The sequence below is a fragment of the Caenorhabditis elegans genome, chromosome I (assembly GCF_000002985.6).
Source record: "Caenorhabditis elegans chromosome I".
In the NCBI taxonomy this organism is placed as follows: Eukaryota; Metazoa; Nematoda; class Chromadorea; order Rhabditida; family Rhabditidae; genus Caenorhabditis; species Caenorhabditis elegans.
This window is the reverse complement of record NC_003279.8, coordinates 11,507,964-11,527,946: the sequence shown is the minus strand read 5'-3', so window position 1 is coordinate 11,527,946 and position 19,983 is coordinate 11,507,964. Positions and strand designations below refer to the sequence as shown.

At 41.0% G+C, this 19,983-nt stretch overlaps 6 protein-coding genes and 1 non-coding gene across 19 annotated transcripts in view; 4 read left to right on the top strand and 3 right to left on the bottom strand.

Annotated features, from left to right (window-relative positions):
• The window catches only part of dys-1, a gene marked incomplete at both ends in the record, with an annotated part of 30,934 nt that extends 29,905 nt beyond the window's left edge, over positions 1-1,029 (top strand). For 7 of the 10 annotated variants that reach the window (NM_001306314.3, NM_001306310.3, NM_001392950.1 and 4 more), the window contains one exon: positions 544-870. In NM_001306314.3, coding sequence (NP_001293243.1) covers positions 544-870 — 327 coding nt within the window. Of the gene's footprint in view, positions 1-543 lie in introns of all 10 variants that reach the window. The other 3 variants (NM_060545.7, NM_060546.8, NM_001306313.4) reach the window with 2 other exon arrangements.
• Positions 1,030-1,149: 120 nt separating this feature from the next.
• On the bottom strand, positions 1,150-10,389 carry phm-2 (Pharyngeal muscle protein 2; the record flags this gene model as incomplete). Of its 3 annotated transcripts, NM_001026269.4 has the most annotated exons (9): positions 1,318-1,626; positions 1,915-2,214; positions 2,390-3,147; positions 3,379-3,875; positions 3,945-4,130; positions 4,873-5,822; positions 5,950-6,115; positions 10,205-10,273; positions 10,328-10,389. In NM_001026269.4, the coding sequence occupies 9 exons, from the start codon at positions 10,379-10,381 to the stop codon at positions 1,385-1,387; spliced, it is 3,222 nt and encodes a 1,073-aa protein (NP_001021440.2). The 3 variants fall into 3 exon arrangements, with proteins under 3 accessions (NP_001379397.1, NP_001021440.2, NP_001251667.1); NM_001264738.3 differs by lacking the exons at positions 10,205-10,273; positions 10,328-10,389 and having other exon boundaries at positions 1,385-1,626; positions 5,950-6,025; NM_001392949.1 differs by lacking the exons at positions 4,873-5,822; positions 10,205-10,273; positions 10,328-10,389 and having other exon boundaries at positions 1,150-1,626.
• On the top strand, positions 7,332-10,199 carry F32B4.5 (KCTD8/12/16 H1 domain-containing protein; the record flags this gene model as incomplete). Of its 2 annotated transcripts, NM_001375224.1 has the most annotated exons (5): positions 7,332-7,679; positions 8,364-8,480; positions 8,756-8,874; positions 9,229-9,400; positions 10,068-10,199. In NM_001375224.1, the coding sequence occupies 5 exons, from the start codon at positions 7,461-7,463 to the stop codon at positions 10,098-10,100; spliced, it is 660 nt and encodes a 219-aa protein (NP_001361860.1). The 2 variants fall into 2 exon arrangements, with proteins under 2 accessions (NP_001361860.1, NP_001251666.1); NM_001264737.3 differs by lacking the exons at positions 7,332-7,679; positions 8,364-8,480 and having other exon boundaries at positions 8,789-8,874; positions 10,068-10,100.
• On the top strand, positions 7,845-7,973 carry F32B4.12. The gene has a single exon (NR_101625.1). It is a non-coding gene; the product is annotated as a small nucleolar RNA F32B4.12 (small nucleolar RNA).
• Positions 10,390-10,838: 449 nt separating the features above from the next.
• Positions 10,839-12,820, bottom strand: abhd-11.1 (AB hydrolase-1 domain-containing protein; the record flags this gene model as incomplete). The annotated part of the gene is made up of 4 exons (NM_060541.1): positions 10,839-10,964; positions 11,100-11,413; positions 12,309-12,702; positions 12,761-12,820. The coding sequence occupies 4 exons, from the start codon at positions 12,818-12,820 to the stop codon at positions 10,839-10,841; spliced, it is 894 nt and encodes a 297-aa protein (NP_492942.1).
• A 1,273-nt stretch (positions 12,821-14,093) lies between these two features.
• Positions 14,094-15,131, top strand: F32B4.2 (Peroxisome biogenesis protein 3-2-like). The gene is made up of 3 exons (NM_060540.4): positions 14,094-14,428; positions 14,754-14,899; positions 14,945-15,131. The coding sequence occupies exons 1-3, from the start codon at positions 14,134-14,136 to the stop codon at positions 15,005-15,007; spliced, it is 504 nt and encodes a 167-aa protein (NP_492941.2). The 5' UTR covers positions 14,094-14,133; the 3' UTR covers positions 15,008-15,131.
• Positions 15,060-17,924, bottom strand: F32B4.1 (Nucleotide-diphospho-sugar transferase domain-containing protein). Its single transcript, NM_060539.2, has 10 exons — positions 17,768-17,924; positions 17,592-17,717; positions 17,489-17,549; positions 17,081-17,181; positions 16,942-17,028; positions 16,674-16,891; positions 16,465-16,631; positions 15,655-15,775; positions 15,500-15,607; positions 15,060-15,322 (listed from the first exon to the last, which is right to left on the bottom strand). Exons 1-10 carry the CDS (start codon positions 17,879-17,881, stop codon positions 15,178-15,180), a joined length of 1,248 nt encoding a protein of 415 aa, NP_492940.1. The 5' UTR covers positions 17,882-17,924; the 3' UTR covers positions 15,060-15,177.
• Positions 17,925-19,983: the final 2,059 nt, after the last annotated feature.

Genomic DNA, 19,983 nt, shown 5'->3' with positions numbered 1-19,983 from the left:
ATCTAAAGAAAAAATCGATGAGTTATTGATGTTTACTCCGAAAGGGGCGGAGCATAACATGCTTAATATTTTCAAACAATTGAAATTGTTGTGAAGATAAAATCAATAAATCAGAAGCATTTTTTCATACATGCCTTTTAAAAATCGATAAATTATCGATTTATTCAATTTTCTACCGGTATAATCGAAAATTTATTGATTTTTTCGATTTTCAACATTTTTTCGCAGCGGAAAGATGGAAATTTTAAGAAAAAATCATTTTATATTAGAAAAATCGATACTTTATCAATTTTTCGCTTTTTTGAACGTGTGAAAACTTTCTGCCGGCGCAAATTGTATACGCTTGCGCCGGCGCATTTTTCCACATAGTCCGCCGGTCAATAAAAAATCGAAAAACCGATCTCATCGATTTTTTCGATTTTTGCGCCAAAAACGAGTTCTTCATTAAATCTTCTTAATATAACTGAAAATTCCCGTAAAAAATCGATAAAAAATCGATTTTCCGCTATAATTATCTTTTTTTTTTGATTTTTCCTGTTTCAGCAAAAGCAACAAGCTCCCCTCTCAACCAACTCGTTGCTCCGCGGAAGTCATCATCAACCATGGAGCCCCGAACGTGCTCGTTCGGGCTCCGCGAGCACACTGGATCGTGGTCTTATTGTGAGTAGTCGTCATCAGGAGCAGGCAGAAGCGGCCGGCGGCGGAGCTGAAGACTCATCGGATGAAGCTGGCGGAGCCGGTGGTGGGCCACGTGGCAGCAGTGTCGGACAAATGCAAAATCTAATGACAGCTTGTGATGATTTAGGAAAAGCAATGGAATCCCTGGTGGTGTCTGTTGTATATGATTCCGATGATGAGGAGAATGATTGATTTTTATTGATTTATCGATTTTTTGTTGATTTTTACCATTTCGAATTTTTTTATCCAAAAAGACACACAAAATCTCTAGTCCCATATACGAATATACGAAACTAAATATTTATATATTTTTTGAATTTTTTCATCGACAAATAAACCATTTTTTCGATTTATTCATCAATTTTTTGAATAAAAAGTTATGCGGATAGGAGAGGGACGAACAAAAGACAAATAAAGCATCAGAGGTGGGGGGGGGGGGGGGGGGGGGATTTAAATTTAAATTGCTTAAATTGCAAAAAAAAATGGGGGAACACGAGATTCTAATGGGGACAGAGCTAGAAATTACAAAAAAAAAACATTTTAAGATTCTTATTTTAAGTGTGGAAATGAGGGGGAATTTGGTATATTTTTCAACAGAAAAAATATCATAGAGATACAGGGAAGCCGGGATTTTCAGGGGGGGGGGGGGGGGAAGTTGGGTAAGAGGAACGAAAAAAAGAACAAAAAAATCAATAGAATAAAAAAATCAATAATTTCCGCGATAATTTCCATAATCATTGCCGCGTCGATTCGATGAAGATGGTTGAGACGAGTTATTGTTCTGATGATGCTGATGTTGATTACTTCCATAAGATTGCTGTTGCCATTGTTGTCCACCACCACCACCAGAAGATGTAGATGTCGATGGAGTTGCAGCATTTTGAGACCAATTAGTGTCCATTGCCATGTGTCCTTGAGCATCAAGTCCTCCCCACACTGGATAGGCGGCTGAAAAATTGTAAATTAGGAGGAAATTTGTATTGAAAATCGATATTGTCACAAAAGATGGTCAAAAATTTAGTTTAAAGGAGATGAATACGATAAATTCATGAAAAAATCGAAATTTTCGTCAAAAATCGATAATTTCGTCAAAATCGAGAATTTCCTCAAAAATCAATAAATTCGTCATATAATCGATAATTTAGTGAAAAATTGATTTTTTTTTATCAGAAAATCGATAACTCTGACGAAAAATCAATAATCCATCAATTTTCGCCTAGAAAAAAAAACGCTCACCAGTATTATGCTGATAAACATTTCCATACGGCTGATGATATGCTGCTCCAGAATTGGCGGCTCCAGCTTGTGGCATAGTTGCAGTAATCTGTAGATCATAGGCAGAAGCGGCCGACGATCGTTGTTGATAGTTGTTGGTAGAGTACGAGCTAGCGTCTGGCACCGATTGAATCCCATAAGATCTTCCAGCATTGGTGGCGTTGGTGTTGTTGGTGGTGGTGGCAGTGACTACAAGGTTACGACCGCCGCTGTTGCTATTGCGATTAGAGTTCGACGAGGAAGTAGACTGGCGATAACGGCCTGAAAATTAGAGATTTTTGTCTAAAATTATCTAAAAACTAGCAAAATTTCACTGAAAATGTCACCTTGAGGCTCAATTTCGAACATTTTCAGCCGATTAAAGCTGAAAATGTGCTGGAAAATTGGCCAAAGGTGAGATTTCCATCCAAAATTGCTTCCCGGCTCCCGGGCTCACCTGCTCCGCCGCTATCTCTTCGCTGTCTTCTCGAACTACTGTGATGCTGTTGCGGTGGTGATGGTGATCTCCGAGTTTGGCGACGTCTGTTGCTGCTGCCGCCATTGCTGCTGCTTCCACCACCACCATAACTCGAACGATGCTCCTGGTGATGATATCCTACGGCTCCACCGCCAGCGACAAGAGCTCCACCGTCGACGACTAGTGCTCCGCCACCGCCAAGTGCAGCCTGTTGCATGAGCAGAGCTTTTTGAGCTATTTGGAGCTCCGCTTCAAGCTTCTTCTTTTCCAATTGTTGCATTTGAAAAGCTATAAGTGCTTTTTCGGCTCTGATCTTCTGCTGTTCCGCATACATGTCCTTTGCTGCCATTATGTGAGCCAATTGTTCACGCTCATCAAATAGACGTCTTCTCTCCGGCTCTTCCGATCTTCTTGCTCCTTCCTGACGACGAGGTGGCTCCGGAGGAGAAGCTCCACGACGTCGAGATGGTTGCTCCTGTGGAGCTCGACGCGGCGGCGGCTCATCTCGATGACGACGCTGTTCCGAACGATCCGGTGATACTTGACGTCTTCTCGAAGAAGTAGTAGTAGAAGAGGAACGCTCTCTGGCGTATTGCTCCGTTTGATACGATGCTCGTGGAGCATCTTGTTGAACAGTCACATGGATTTGATGATGCTTACGACGGAGCTCCGAAGTGCTAATGTTGTTGGGAACCGAACGTTCAACGGATCGCTTGATTGCTCCACCACGGCAGCCGCTGAAAAATTGGGAGATTGGAGGATTAGCGGAAAATGGCATTAAAATGGTTCAAAATTGCTTAAAACATCCCTAATATGGGCCAAAATTGGTTTAAAAACCCTAAAATGGCTCAAAATAACTTTAAAAACTCAAAATTGCTTTAAATTTGCTTGAAAAAGCTCAAAATTCGTCAAAATTGCTCAAAACTGCTCCAAAAAAGCTCTTTTTGTTTAGCTTGAACCGAATGTACCTAGTATCAACTCTGGACGAGATGGTCAACGATTCTCCACCACCACCACCACCTCTGGTCGAACTTCTCGAGCTCTCAGATCCCCTCGCGGCTCTCAACGGAGCTCTCAACGGAGATCTCGCCATTCTCGACGTTCTCGCCGGTGGTGCCGCCGCAATTGTTCGACGAGAATCTCGATTCGACTCCTCTTCCCGATCAAAAGTTATCGGCTTTCGGCTGCTTCTCGGCTCACCGCCGCCGCCACGGCTTCTACTTCTGCTTCGAACCGGCGCCTCTATCGCACGACGTTTGGCTCGTTGTCCTTCAGACGACGACGATTCTGGAGCATGAATTGGTTCTTTTCGTTTTGGAGCAGCTGACGTTGTGGTCGTAGTAGTGACAACAGGCTCCGGGGTTGGCGTCGGTGCCGGGGAAGTGCTCATTGTGCTCGCCGCCTCAGCAACATGCTTCTCCCGAGCCAGTTTCTCAGCCGATGAAGTAAGATGAGACTCGGAGACCTGAAAAATGATAAAATTTGGCTCAGAAAAGCAGAAAAATCAATTTTTTAAAGTAAAAAAAACCGCTACCTTCTCAACTCGAAGCACACGTCCTTGATAGTTTTTCTGATGAAGTGACGTCATCGCCAGCTCCATCGCAGTGACGTCAGCAAATTGGATGAGTGCAAAGCAATTTTTGACGTCTCCATTCGCGTCGGCAGCCTTTGAATTGAAAATCTTCGATTGGATCACTTTTCCGTATTGGCTCGCGAGTTGCTGGAAAAAAAACGAGAGTTTTGCGGATTTTCATTGATTTTCGAGCCCGGGTTGCGGAGATCAGAAAAAGTGTGCTCAATTTCTAAATTTTCAAAATTCTATGAGCTCCGAATGTCGTCATTTCGGGATGATCCTTGGCGGCTTCGATCCGTTTTCAGCGATTTTCGGCGATTTTGAAGCATGTTGGAGCTCAAAATGCTCCAAATCTGGCTTAAACTTGAAATTTCTTTTAAATTCGCAGCACAAGTTTCAGCCGAGCAAATTTCGAGCACATTTTGAGCCAAATTCTCAAATTTTCAGTTGTAGTGCAGAGTGTTGTGCTCCACGTAGAGCCTCGATCCGTTTTTGGAGCATTTTTGCTCAAATTCTGCGACTATCAAGTTGATATTGGCAACCGTGCAAATTTGAGCGAATTTTAACGAAACTTGGAGCACAAAAATGCTCCAAATTCCGCTTCAGGGCGCTTTTTTTGGGGAAAAAGTTTCAGTGGTCACTAAAATTCGCAGCTCTTTCCGAAATGCTCAAAATCTTGGGGCGAATTTAGGCGGTAATTGGGGTGAGCAGGGGATGCTCTTTTGGCTCAATTTTGCTAGAAAAATCTAAATTCTTCAATTTTCACCGTCTAAAACCAAAATGTTCAGCAGTTTTGAGCCAAATTCTGCTCAAAATGCTCCAAATTTGGCTCAGTTTTTTAACGCTATTCCTCTCAAAAAAAAGCTCAACAGTTTCGCGAGGCGATTACCTTGACACTTGAAGCCTTCGTCGCCGGAGTCATTCCACGAATCCATATCGACGTCTTCTTGACGTCATCTCCAAAGAGCATCGATTTTCCACTGCCGGCAGATGAAGAAGCTGCTTTTGATGGTGTTGCCTGTGGAGTTGATGCCTCCACTTTTTGCAATTGTTTCGGTGTTGGCTCAGCGGCTTTTGGCTCCTTTTGCTCAATGGGCTCATCCAGTGGATCCTCGAGCAAATCCTCTTCATAGTCCAAAACAATCTCATCATCCTGACTGACATTATTGATCGATGAGTTGAGAATGATCACTTCTTCCTCAACTTTCTCCTCAGTTTCCATAGAAATTGGCTCATTTTGCTCCAAATTGTGTGGAATTTCTTCTGGCTTCTTCTCCTTTTTTTCCACTTTCTCCTCCGCTAGCGGCTCCGATTCTTGTAGAGTTGGCTCAATAATCTCAATATCCGACGATGAATCATCCTCCTCAAACTCGTCCTCACCGTCTTGCTCATCCGATTTCTTTGCTTCTTCAACTTCCATTGGCACCACTTCGGGCTCATTTTCCAGCTGCTCCACGGGCTCCTCGACAAGAACAACCTCCGGCTCCTTTTCCGGCTTCTCTTTCAGCTCAACAGGCTCCGCGACTGCCTTTTCCACCTCAATAACCTCTGCCACCGGCTCCTCAACTGTAACGACTTCTGGCTCAACAGGCTTTTCCTCGGGCTTTTCCTCAAGCTTCTCCTCGGGCTTCTCCTCAAGCTTCTCCTCGGGCTTCTCCTCGACAACTGGCTCCACGGCCTCAGGCTCCGGCTCAACTTGCTCAGCTTCCTCAAACTCTTCATCCTCCACCAATGTATCATCTTTCTCATCACTTGGCACCTCCAACTCATGATCCTCAATAATTTGCAAATCGTGTGAATCCTCCTCCTCCTCTTCTTCTTCCTTCTCCTCGACTAAAACTGACAAAAAAAAACTCCATTGATTGTTCCTGATGAAACTGACCCCCCAATAATCAAGTAAATCTAATTCCAACAATAGAAGAAACCACCAAAAAATCAACGAAAAAAAAAAGCCTAAAAAACCAACCATTCTCATCATTTCCTTCGTCTCCTGCACCCTTTTCCACTTTTTCTGCTGCTGCTGCAGCCGCTGCTCGTGCCATTTCGTTGCTCCGGCGTGTGCTCTTTTTCATCGGGCTCACTGCATGCTCGAATACGTGATCTGCTGGATCGAGTCCCTCATCTCGGAGAGCCTGAAAAATGCGGTTTTAGGCTTAAAAATTAAATTTTGAAGGCTATGTATGTCAATTTAGAAATTTTTTTTTTGAGATTATTTGAACGTTTTTGGCGAAAAATGGTCGATTTTCAATCATAATTATGGTCATTTTATCCTGTAGGAAATTAAGTGAAAATCGATGTATTTACTGTGGAACAAAAAATCAATTTCCACTTAAAACCCTATAATTAAAGGGTAAAATGACCAGAATTATGATTAAAAATCAACAATTTTTCGCCAAAAACGTTCAAATATCTCTTCCTCAGGAGGAGTACACGAGAGCTGCGTAAATCGACAAAGCCTGGAATCCACGTGCCTTCTCATTTCACACGTGGTGTCAGAGTGTCCCATTTCGTCTTGACCTACGTAGATCTACAAAAAATGCGCGAGAAGAGACGCATAAATCTAAACTGTTCAGAACGCGATGACGTCACATTTTCTGGGCCAAAAATTCCCGCGCATTTTTTGTAGATCAAACCGTAATGGGAAAACGGGCTCCGCGAGACAAACGAGACAACCGGAACCCAGCAGCTAACAAAGATAGAAATCTCGCCGCCGGAAACTTCAAAAGTGACTGACTGCTGACAAATTGCCACCCACCCATTCACCAAAAGCACCAAAAAAAAAAAAGAACGAAGAGCGCCATGTTAAGAAACTCCGAGTTTCCTGCGTCTCTTCATCCCGTAAACTCTCTCCGAACACCCTTTGCAAAAATGGTGGCAAAAGAAGAAGAAGAAGCAGTATAATTCATCATTTTTCCTCAACTGCGCCGCCATCCTTCTCTATTTCTCCTCCGTGTTATGTATGTGTATATATGTACACAAACTTTAGATGAGACGGGGTGAAAAAGGGGAAAAAAAAGAAAAAGAAGAAGAAGAAGACGTGCCAATGACATCGAGTCTGGAGCTTCACGCGAGCTCTGGTGCCGCTGCTGGAACAAAAACAAAAAGCGGGCCCCCCAAGGCGCTGAGTCAAACAAAATTTATTTAGCTCGTCGGCGGAGCTGAAACTAATACCAATATCGGAAAATGGAGAAAAACTTTATTTTTCCACAATCATTATTCCCACTGTAAACACTCGACTTTTCGCGCATCTCCCAAACATTCAAAAAAAGAACTGGGAGAGCACACGAGAGAAGAGACACAGAAATGGAGCACAAAATTGGGCGTGGCCTTCTTCTTGGGGGGCTCCTCTCCCGTTTTGCGGGTTTTCTTCAGTCTTCTGAAGAGTCTTTGACGTCCTCTTTTGCCTCCTATTCTTCTTCTTTCTTTCTGCTAACAAACACTAGAGATAAACGAAGAAGTGAACGCACACACACATACATGCAAGTTGCACAAATTATTTGTGCTCACGGAGCAACAATTTCAACGACTCGTGCCACACTTCAACGTGCTCCACAATCGTTGCTCGCCACTTCGCCCGACGCAACGTCTGATTCAGATGACAAGATTGTGCGGATCCTCGTCGAGGCGCTTCGTCGCAGTGACATGAGCATTATCGTCTCCGAATCTTTCGATCAGTGGGCCCGATTGGCCGTTGAGGTGAGTCTATGGGCTCCGCGAGCAGTTAATGGAAGCTTTTTGTAAGAGCTCGGCTGCTTTGGATTTATGGATTCCGAAATGAGAAAGAGCTATACGAGATTTAAAAAAATCCCATAATTCTGTCATTTCTAGATGGAGCTCAATTAGGATAATGAGCATTTCACCGTGGAAATGCATAATTTAGCTTTTCGTTCCCCAGCATAAAAATTCCCCCTAAGCTCAATTACCAGATTGATTGGCGAAAATGGGAGCTAGAATGCTCAAAAATGCTCAAAATTGTCTCAAAACTCCTATTTTGGATATTTTAGGACAAAATTTCAAAAAAAAATTATCGTTTACTTGGGGAACACACTATTAAGCTTTCTGGTAGTGAATTCGATCATCCTTGAACGCAGAATAAGATCTTGGCATAATCTTGCCGTGGGAAAATTGAACGTTCACGCGTGGTGTCAGAGTGTCTCATATGGGATTGATCTACATAGATCTACAAAAAATGCGGGAGAAGAGACACAGAATTCTCAACTGATTTCGTATGGTTAAGAACGTGCTGATGCCACATATTTTTGGACAACAAATTCCCGCATTTTTTGTAGATCAAACCGTGATGGGACAGCCTGGCATCACGTGTGTTCACGATAAAGCAGGAAATGCACCGAAACCAAGAATCGCTGCTCTTTATTCCAGGCCAAACGTCTTGGGCTCATTTCATTTGTGGAGGCCGCCTGCCCGTCAACCATTAGCATCTCTTGTCATGCGGCTCTCTCAACCGGACGTATCAATCCAGAAGTCACGTTTCGAAAGGTACACAATATCCATTTTATGGCTCAAAAAACAACAGGAAAAGCTTTCGCGTCATCAAATCCCGAACCAGTAAAGGGAACAACAACAAGCCCATTTTTCCTGCTCTCGTTTTTTTTTCCTTTTTTCTGTTCATTTCTCTTGCGGTTTTCTCCCATCAATTTTCCCCTATTATTGCTTATGAATACAGCAATAGGGGAATATGTATGTTAAGAGAAGAGAGACACACACAGACAAATGCTCATCATTTTTGACGTCGAGAAAAAGGATATTTTCAGGTTCTACGAATCGTCGTATCCGGAAAAGTAATCATGTGCCGAGCAGTGTTCGGCGATTCGTTGAACGAGTGTAGAGACGGAGGAGGCACGGATTTCGAGATGGATCGCTACACTTCTAGGTAGAGACAGGCTTTTTCGCGGCCAGAAATACTGAAAACCCGTCATGTAGATTTACGCGAAATTTACAGTTTCTAGCTATAATAGCTGATTTCTGAACCATTAAAAAATGTTCCGTCTCCGTTTGATCTACAAAAAATGCGTGCTGACGTGAAATTTTTTTGGGGAAAAATATCCGCATTTTTTGTAGATCACACCACACGGGGGAGTACACTAGCGGAAATCGACAGTTTCACAAGAAGAGCTCATAAGCTCTTTTTGAAACATAATATTTGAGCAGAACGATTGGTATTTCAGCACTACCAAATGACAAGTTAACCAGATTTCAAAGCTTCAACCCAATCCTCTCTTTCCAGATTCTTCCTAAAACACAGCAACTTAGAGAAAGCGTTCGACCAACTCGCGTCTTCCGGCTACCGACTTATTCATTCCAACACATTTGCGCCGTCCGAGATGCCAAAACATGCGGCGAAAGATGACTCGCAATTTATTCATCATTCTCAATTTGTTTTCCATCGACAGCCAAAGGTAGGAAATTGACGATGAAAAAAGTTAGAGCTGAGAATATCGAATTTTGAATTGAAATTGGTCTAATTTGATGTTAGGAAATCATTTTTTTTGTGAAAAAAAAAACACTAAACGTCGGAAAATTTCCCTGCTAACATCAAATTAGTTGATTTTTCCTTCAAAATTCGTCATTTTCATTGCATTAGCTTGTAGAAACCCCCACAATTCGTCCAGTAACGCCACTTTTCCCGGAAGTTGGTGAGGTGAACAAAAGGGAACTTTGTCTCTATCCGCTTAAAAGCTTTTTCCTTCTTCTTCTTCTTCCAATTTTCCCTTCAAATCAAATCACGGGCGGCTTCATCTTCTTTTCCCCCCGCTTTTACGTGCTCTTCCACCGGAACGTGTGTGCTCACAAGGGGAGCTCGAAAATGTCTGAGCCGTTGGAAATGGATTTTCGCCGGAAAAAAAGCAGCCAATTCTTCTTCAAGTTCCGTTCATCTCATTAGCCAGCGCCCTTTTTCTATGCATTTTGAGACGCTAATTTGATCACACAAGTGGTGAATAGAATGCACAATTTATGGGGGGAGGGGAGCCCTTTTTCTTTTTTCCGGGAAAGTTGGGCCGGAAATTCGAGAAGTATCGCTTTCAATTGGTGGGAAACCGAATTTATATATCGATTTTTTTGCAGCTTTGCCCTCCATCGGACACTGGTAGCAACTAGCAACGTGGACTTTTATTGCATTTTTCAAATAAATTGTTTTTTTTTGTAATTTTTCAATTTTGACAGGAGATTCGACGATAAATAAATACATCACACATTTTTACCTTATTCAAACGAACAGTGAGCACAACCTTGACTCCTTGAGTACTCAAACCACGCTTCTCGAGCTCTGTCTGCAAAAAGTGCATTTTATAGGGAATTTCCAGTGGAAAAAATGATTCACTTACCTTCAATTCACTAACACGCAAGTCATTGATCAATTTTCCGCTTTCCAACGGCATATTTTGCTCTGAAAATCGAAAATTTTCGGTGGAAAAAAATCGATAAAACACCAACTCGGCGACAACATGATTTTCGACGAAAATAACGGGCTTTTTTTTAGGCGGTTCAAACGATTGCCACGTAAGCAAATTCTTAATTTGGCGTGAAAAATTTAAAAAAAAAGAGAAAAATTGGATAATTTTACGCAGAAAAGATGAGAAATGAGAAAAAAAGAAATGCGCAGCGTTCGCGCAAGCTCACGAGAAACGCGCCAGCAACCACTGGTTGGCGCGTTTCGTGAAAAGCGAGGGAGATTCAAATTAGAATATTTTTGCAGGCCAAAAACGCAATTTTTCAAACGAATAATAAGAGAAAACCCATTTATTATAAACGAATTATGTAAAATTCAAGAAATTTATCGAATAAATTGAGGAAAAACTGCTAAAACTGCTGGAATTCCATGTCAAATTTCATAATTTAAATGTAAGCTCTCATTCCAAGCTGATCAGGTTCCTCCAGGAACTCGCAAATCGAGTCGACAAAGAATTTCGGGTCATCAGCATGAATCCAGTGGTTCGACCAGGCAGTTTCGGCGAATTGCACCTGTGAATTTGAATTTTTGAGCTTATTTTTCAAAATTTATCGATTTTTAGCCTATTGCTTGTCTTCACACCCTTCTAGATTATTTTCCCGCCATTTTTAAAGATCAAACTAGTCGAAAACCTTATATTTCCTTACCATTGGGAACATTTTCTCTACTCGATTCTTATGAGCCGCCGGAAGGAATCCCGAGCCAGGAGCCCGCTGGAACAGAGTCGGACCATCGAAAACTCCGAACCGAATGTCGTGGCTGAGCAGATAAATGTATGTCTCATCGATAACATTCAGATTGCATATCCAATGAGCTTTTCCGTTCACATCTTCACCCAAATTTCCGCGCACAAATTGGTAGAGCAGCACCTTTGACACTTTTTCGCCGAGCTCCGCCATCACTTCGCTTCGCGATTTGTTCATATCAGTGGCGATCATTTGTTTGATACATTCGAGGTATTCTGGAATAATTGGGGAGTTGTATTTCGAATTGATTTCCGGCAAATCGGCAAACTGCCGGAGTGGAAATTTCCGGCAAATCGGCAAATTGCCGGATTTGAAAATGCTCGGCCTATCGGTAAATCGGCGAATTGCCTGATTTCAAAATTTCCGGCAAATCGACAATTGCCAAAATTGAATCTTTTTGGCAAATCGGCAAACTGCGTGAATTGAAAATTGCCGGAATTGAAAATTTCCGGCAAGTTGCCTGATTTCAAAATTTCCGGCAATTCGACAATTGCCAAAATTGAAACTTTTTGGCAAATCGGCAAACTGCCGAAATTGAAATTTCCGGAAAATCGGCAAATTGCCGGATTGGACAATTTCCGGCAAATGGACAAATCGGCAATTGCCAAAATTGAAACTTATCGGAAAATTGGAGAATTGCCGAAAATAGAATTTCCGACAAATCGGCAAACTGCCGGAGTTGAAATTTCCGGCAAATCGGCAAATTGCCGGATTTGAAAATGCTCGGCCTATCGGTAAATCGGCAAATTGCCTGATTTCAAAATTTCCGGCAAATCGGCAAATGCCAAAATTGAAACTTTTTGGCAAATCGGCAACTGCCAAAATTGAAACTTTTCGGCAAATCGGCAAATTGGCGGATATGAAAAGTTGCCGCCAATTCGCCGATTTGCCGATAATTTTCAACTCCGGCAATTTTTCGATTTTCTGGAAAGTTGAATTCCGCTGACAATTTGCCGATTTGCCCATTTCCCGGTAATTTTTAATTCCGGCAATTTGCCGATTTGCCCATTTCCCGGTAATTTTTAATTCCGGCAATTTGCCGATTTGCCAGAAAAATTGTTTGCCGCCCAGCCTCTTCTAAATACACTCCATGGGAGCCCATGGACCTACCAGCTCTCTTCAACGGATACCCCAACGGTGACATATCCTCGACAATCAAACTCTTAATCCTCGAAGAATATTCTGGTGTTGTCGCCAGCTGTGTAACCGCCTTTCCACCCATCGAATGTCCATGAAGATTCACTTTATCCTCTCCAGTAATCTTCCGAACCCAATCAATGAATCCGACCAAGTCATCAGCCATCTCCTCGTAAGTCATCGATGCCGCTTTGGAAAAGCTCCCATGATTTCGGTTCTCCACTGCGAACACCATGCATCCGAGACGTTGACTGAGATCTTTGCCGACTTGGATCCAGTTTTCTTTTGTTCCAAAGAGCCCAGGTACCAGGATTAGTGGGGTTCCTTTGGATCTCATATTTCCAAATGTGAGATTCGCCAGCATCATCTGAAATATCGAGAAATCTAGAGCTAAAAATTGTATTTAATTATTGATTTTGACTCACTGAAGACGTGGAATCCGAGTGAGGGAAGCGGCGAGCAAGGTTGAGAAGTTTGGAGTTCATTTTTCCGATGATCTCCAGCAGAGCTTTTCCCGGGCTTTTATTTCGTTCTTTGTGATCAGCGACCATTTGAAATTTCCATTTTAATGGGCGGTCTGTCTGTTAGCAAAATGGAGGAAAGATCAGAGTCTCGTCTCATCGTGATCTGGCGTGGGAAAATTTCAAGATTTTAGAGGTATCTAGCTGCCTACCTCGTACCTACCTACACTCCCCGAAAACCTACAAGCAAAGGGGTAGGCCATAGGCAGGCAGGTATGCTTTAGAAGCCTTCAAATCGGTTTTTACCCTGTAGTACCTTTTTCTTTGCAAATTTAAAGCAGTTTGCTCAGTTTTTTGAAGATAATTTTGATCATATAGAGAATTTTTAATTTCGGCAATTGCCGGTTTTGTGATTTTTCGGCAATTCCGGCAAAAATTCCGACACTTGCCGGTTTTGGAAATTTGTGACAATTCCTTCAATTTCCGGTTTTGTGAATTTTCGGCAATTCCGGCAATTCCGGCAATGGCCGGTTTTGTGAATTTTTGGCAATTTCGGAATTTCGGCAATTGCCGGTTTTGTGAATATCGGCAATTCCGACAATTTCGGCAATTGCCGGTTTTGTGAATATCGGCAATTCCGGCAATTGCCGGTTTTGTGAATTTTTGGCAATTTCGGCAATTTCGGCAATCGCCGGTTTTGTGAATATCGGCAATTTCGGCAATGGCCGGTTTTGTGAATTTTTGGCAATTCCGGCAATGGCCGGTTTTGTGAATTTTTGGCAATTCCGGCAATTTCGGCAATTGCCGGTTTTGTGAATGTCGGCAATTCCGGTAATGGCCGGTTTTGTGAATTTTTGGAAATTCCGGCAATTGCCGGTTTTGTGAATTTTTGGCAATTTCGGCAATTGCCGGTTTTGTGAATATCGGCAATTCCGGCAATTGCCGGTTTTGTGAATTTCCGGATATCGACAATCTTTCAGACTGATTTTTAAACATCTACATGCCCAAACCCCCTTCAAAAATCCAAAAACCAATATCTGTCTACATGCAGAATTGTCTATTCATACATATAACTCAGCATTTTTTTTTCCAAAATTTTTTTAGTGTAGGCTACAGAAAGGTACAGTAATCTTTTGCAAAAATGGTTTTAAAAATTCTTGAAACATATTTTTTAAATAAAAATTATTTTTGAAATTTCGTGACCCCCCCCCCCCCCGTGAATCTATTTTTCAAAAATAAATTTCTCCCGTGCCACGTAGCAAAACACCAAACTGTTGGAATTTTCAAATTCAAATTTATTTCGAAATAATCAATCGATAATTTCTACGCGAAAACAAATGCACCGCCCGTTCCGTTGCCCAGTCTTGGTGACCGGCGTCGTCGTCGGCGGAGCCGCTCTTCTGGCGATTGCCGCCTACTACTACTGGAGCCAGAAAAAGAAAAGCTCTGATACTTCATCTGCCACGTCATCGGAGTCCAACGATGTTGTCATGATGTCATCATCGGAGCCCAGAGCCGATGGAGGAGCCGATTCGAAGGCAAAGTTCAATATTGAGGATGAAAATGTGAGAAGAGTCTGCGAGAAGCTGTTCATGGAGCAGATGGATTTGGGGGAAGCTTATTTGGAGGATGGTGAGTTGTAGATGAGAAAATTTTGAGCATTTTGGCATAAAAAAGTAAGGAAAATGTTGAAAATTCACAAAGTTAGGGAAGTTTGAAAAATAAATTCTCAAAAAACATTTTGCTTATGTTTGCAGCCGTGTTGCTCAGCAAATTTTACAGATATTAAAAAGTATTCAACTACAAGCAAATTTTACGCTTAACATTTTGTTAGTTTATACTTTTTTGATATCTTCAAAACTCGCGGAGCTACTGACCTGGAGAGGACATATTCCACAGTTTTAACGCAAAAATTTCAAAATTTTTTTGCATCAAAATTACATAATGAATTTTCCAGAAGAAACCGAGGAGCTCGGCGCAATCCACATGGCCAACGCAATCGTGCTCACCGGAGAGACTGCTCAGCTGCTCAAAGTGCTCCGCGGCTCGATTTCACCGGCTCACTTTGCCAATATTCAAAAGTACCTCCCATCGGCTGACTTGGTATGGAATGTTCAGCCTTTACTTCGAATTTTTGTGCATTTTCAGCGTGTTCACCAGCTTCTCCAAGACGAGCTCGCCATTGAGACTATTGCCCAGCATTTCGACTAAGCTCAACTTCTTTTTTTTTTTTCAAAACTCGAGATTTTTTTAAGAATGTTTAAAATAGTAAGATTAATTTTTTTATGTGAGCAAAATAAAGTGGGTACCCATAAATAAATGACGTCACAGGAAACAAAAAAAAAATGCAAAACAACTGTAGGCAGGCATGCCTACTCGCCTCAAATACACTGCCTCTGGTCCTCAATTTGACCTATCGAACCACTCCGATCAATATGGAAAAAGTCCACGATTTCACTGACATAGTACCTTCGATCGTACCAGAATTGGTTGGCAAGCACCAGATTGATTATTGATTGGTCGTATCTGAAAATATGGAAAATTTGGAATAAAATAGGCTAAAATTTGCCAGAAATTGTTAAAAATTGTTGAAATGGCAAAAGTTGCACGGTTTAGAAATTATCTTCTTGGGTGGCGCAAGAGTTTTAGCTGGGTGGCCTAGCTTTCCTGCTGGGTGGCCTAGTTTTTGAAACAAAGAAGTACCTATGACACCCGGCATAACTTGAAAACCGGTCTCCATTCTCGAATGTACATCGCAGGACGGCATCCTTCGGAGCCATGCAATCTTCCTGAAGAGCACATAAGAAGTACCTGGAATTTAAGTTCCAAAAAATATTAAGAAGCCTAGTTTGAGGTACCATTTCACGATATCCAACATGGTCTGTCGGGTGGCCACCGCGTACACAAATCCCGCATCGTACATTTTTGCTTTGGGCTTTTTGAGTTCCGCCGGGTTTGTCGGGAAGTATTTGTAGACGGCTGAAAAGGAATTATGAAGCGATGCACTATGAGCCAAAGCGTCATGGTGCACCACGTCTCGATGCACCATGACTTGATGTATTAAGGCCCGATGCACCATGTTATAATGCACCAAGTATCGATGTACTATGATAAATTGTGATGCACCATGTCTTTATGTACTATCAGGGCTGAGAATTTTTTGGTTTTTTTTTGTTTTTTTTTTTGTTTTTTTTTGGTTTTTTGGGACCAAAAAAAAACCAAATTTTGGAAGTGTCGACCAAAAAAAAAATTTTTTTTCGACATTTTTTAAAGTTTTAATTATGTTTAAATTATTTGTATTAAAACATTGTAGGGATCGAAACATGCGACATTTCTTTAAATTTCCTCAAAAGCTCGTATTTTAAAAAATTTTGGTACTTTGCCAAAACTTTGACCGAAAATTATGAAAAATCTAAAATTTTATGGAGTGTTTCATTATGATATTCGGTTGGTTTTGTATCATTATAAGTGCATTTAGACAAAATCCCCACTGGCGCTACTCCCCCTTTCAGCATCAAAAATTTTTTGTTTTTTTTTTTTTGGTTTTTTTTTGGTTTTTCAAAAACTTCAATTTTTTGTTTTTTGTTTTTTGGTCCAAAAATTTTTTTTGGTCCCAGCCCTGTATACATGACTTGATGCACAATCCCTCGACGCACCATGCCTCTTACCTGGATTTGTGGCGGACAGGATCCCATGCCCACTATACCCATGCAGCAGATACTGTCCCTTCCGACACTCATTCAAGTTTCTCTTCCACACATCCAGATTCCATCCACTCTCATGAGGTTCTCGAGATTCTCGCAGATCCCGTGCAGAGCTCGATAGTAGTGGAGCTCTGAAAACTTCATTTAACTTTGAAAATCATCTACCAGCTCACCTTGTCCCATTAACTTTCCCGTGACAAGTCACAAGATCATAGATATGAGACACATTTTTCTTCTCAAAAACCACTGAAGAATCTAGATACCAAATTGCTCCAAATTCTCGTAGAGTTTCAGCTATAACAATAGGTTTCCAGCGATAACTTTTCAGATTTCGCACGTAGCCAGGGTATTTGGTAAAGTTGAAGTGACGAATTTCTAGAATGCAAGAGTTCTGAAAAGAGTAAGTTTTTGATATCTAGAGGAGCTAGGAGAATAGCTCACCTCCAACGCCTTCAAATTCTCCTTTTCAATCCCTAAGTTGTATAAAATAATTTTATTGTGAAATCCAAGTCTTCGAATTGAGGATATCTGAAAAATTACTATTACAATTTTACTGAAATTTTCTACTTTTAAAGTTTACCAATCGTTTTCCATTTCTAATAAAAGGATTATTGAATGCTGTAACAAAAACTGGCTCCGGTAAACTGTCATTTTGTAAATCAACGAATTTCGTGGAAGATTCTGAAAGAAAATCGATAGTTTTTATGTACTTGTGCCAATATGGAACTGTGCAGGGGTGGGCGGCAATTGCCGTTCGGCAAATTGATTTGTCGGCAATTTGGTACTGCTCAATTTGCCGGTTTGCTGATTTGCCGAAAATTTTCTTTTTTATTTCATTTTCGGCAAATTGCCAGTTTGCCGATTTGCCGGTAATTTTCAACTCCGGCAATTAGCCGGTTTGCCGATTTGCCGGAAATTTCCATTTGCGGCAAATTGCCGATTTACTGGAAAAAATCGTTTGCCACCCACCCCTGGTACTGTTACTTACCAATTTTCTCCCATTCTTCCACGAACTTGCAGTCAAACTTCTTGCCAATCGATTTTTCATCCTAAAATTTGAGAAAAATCAATAATTTCCCTTCTGGCATTACCTCTGGCAACTTATAACAGAAATCGTATAATTTCCCGGTTACTGTAGATTTACACCCGCAATTTTTGAGAAATTCCAGTTTTTTGTCGGCAACTGGGATCACTTGCTGCTGGAATATAGGGTTTACCTGAAAGAAAAGTCCATAATTATTGATTTTTATAAGAAAAAAAAGCTCACTCCGATCAAGTCATCTTCGCTGAATTTTGTGTGTTTTTGGAATTGTACAAATAAAAAAACTGTGATTAGAACGTAGAATATCAGGAAATACATGTTGCTCGCGTGTAGACGCATCTGGTTTTGGGAAAATCCCACAAAAAAAAAGTCGGCGAAATCTGAAAAAAAAAAATAAATTTTGGAACATCTTTTTTTAAATTTTGGTCAAAAAATCCACACCATCTGGCTATAAAATATAATATTTTTTTCAAAATAAAAATGCTTGGCTTCTGTGTGTCTAGTTGATGGGGCATGAAATAGGAAAAGAATGGGCGGAGGGGAGTCAATTTTTAAAAATTTATATATAGCTATGGCTTCACAGATAGGGATTTTCAAGAAAAGAAAATTCAAAACTTTGCACTTTTCCATGACGATTAAGCTTTACAGATCTAGTTCAATAAACTTGTAGCCCTAAATCCAATTTTTTGATGTCTGAACAAATATTTACTATTCGTCGCAGAAAACTGTGATCGGCGAAACTAATTTTTTACTACTATACGGAAAACAATCTAAAAATGAAATTATTAGAGTTCTCACGGCTTGGAAAAATTAGCTGCCGCTTCTGGGAGTCGAACTTGTGACCTTCTGCGCCATAGGTTGGGAATTTTGAGAGAACGGGGGTTTTCTTCAGATATTCATCACTTTTAGAGGTGTCAAGTTGAATAAAAAGTTTAGAAAAACATAAAAATCAACCCAGGGTTTGAAACTGTGGCCTTCTACGCTATAGGCATATCCTTTACCCACTGCGCCACGGTGAAAGCGCCCGTTCAACAGCGAAGATGCCCGGTGGCGCAGTGGGTAAGAGAGATGCCCTCGGCGCAGGATTCGATGAGTCAAAACGGAATTCTTTGGGACACTGAACAATAAAACCTCATGTCTTAAAAAGGATGTATCTCATTTTAGAGGCGAGGTATCAAAAAGCCGTCAATTACAACATAGTCAAGCTTAAAACAATAAACGTTTTCATAGTTGTAAGCATTTTCTCACCTTTATCGAGAACTGAGATATTGTTGAGAACAGATCTAGAATTTTTTGGTCATCTTTCGGAGCTCACTTCATTTTATTAATTTAAACGCCAACAGAGTTATAAGTCTTTGAAAGTAAGATGTCTATATGCTCATTCAATTCTAATTTAAGTCATAGTTTAACTCAAAATGCAACATAAAAGTCCAAACTTGTAAAAACTACCAAAATTGTGGTGTTTTTATAAAGTTGAACAGTTTTTGAATAAAATTTCCAAAAAAAATTGTTTTTCAACCATAATTTTTTCAACCCTTATCATCAAAATCGGAAGATCGGAGGAATCAGATTAGAAGAGGACCCTTATCTTTTATGAGCCTTCTGAGCTGAATATCGAGATCGTAAGTCAGAATAATCAGATCATAAAATGAGCCTTATAGTATTCCAAGCTAGTAGGACATTTTACACCCTTTTCCCAAAAGAAAATTGTTAATACATTCAATTGTGAGTGAATTCGAAAATCCATTGAAAATTGCATTTAAAAAGTTGTGAAATATGAACACAAATTAGTTGAAAAATACATATCTAGTTGAACTAGTTGAAAAAAGTTGTCACCATTGATCCTAGCCCCACCAAGGTACACCCCACTTTGTCACTTTGGATACTTTATCTCCAAAGATCTTTGCAAAGAACCTTTGTCACAAGCGGTTTTTGCAAAGTGGGAGAAGACTCGGCCACTAGCATAACATGAAAACGGATCATTTTCTTGAAAACCTGGTACGGTGGATCGCCTTGAGAACTATTTTAGATAAATTTGGGTCAGGTATCAGAATGATGGAGCTAGATGCGCGAGATAACTAGCAGTGAGATGCCCTAGATAACTACTTAAATCGATCTGCAACTAACGAACGTGCGCGCGGGATTGGTCAACAGGTAAACTTTCAGAACTCGAAGAAACAGGTCAGTGGTTCGACTCCGGATGGTAACAGAAAATCCTTTCCAAGTCTTGGGGTGGGGTGGCTTATACAAGAACTGAAGTTAAATTTTAAAATTTTTCAGCTGAAATAAGTGAAAAAAGGAAGCATAAATTGTTTTCGCAATGCGCGCATAATCTCATGTTCACGTCTCACGTCTGTTCGCAAAAACGCGCATAGTGCCCCCACTATGCCAGTGTTTTCGTGTACTTTCTCAAAGCGTGCGCGAACCGCGTCTGAAGCATT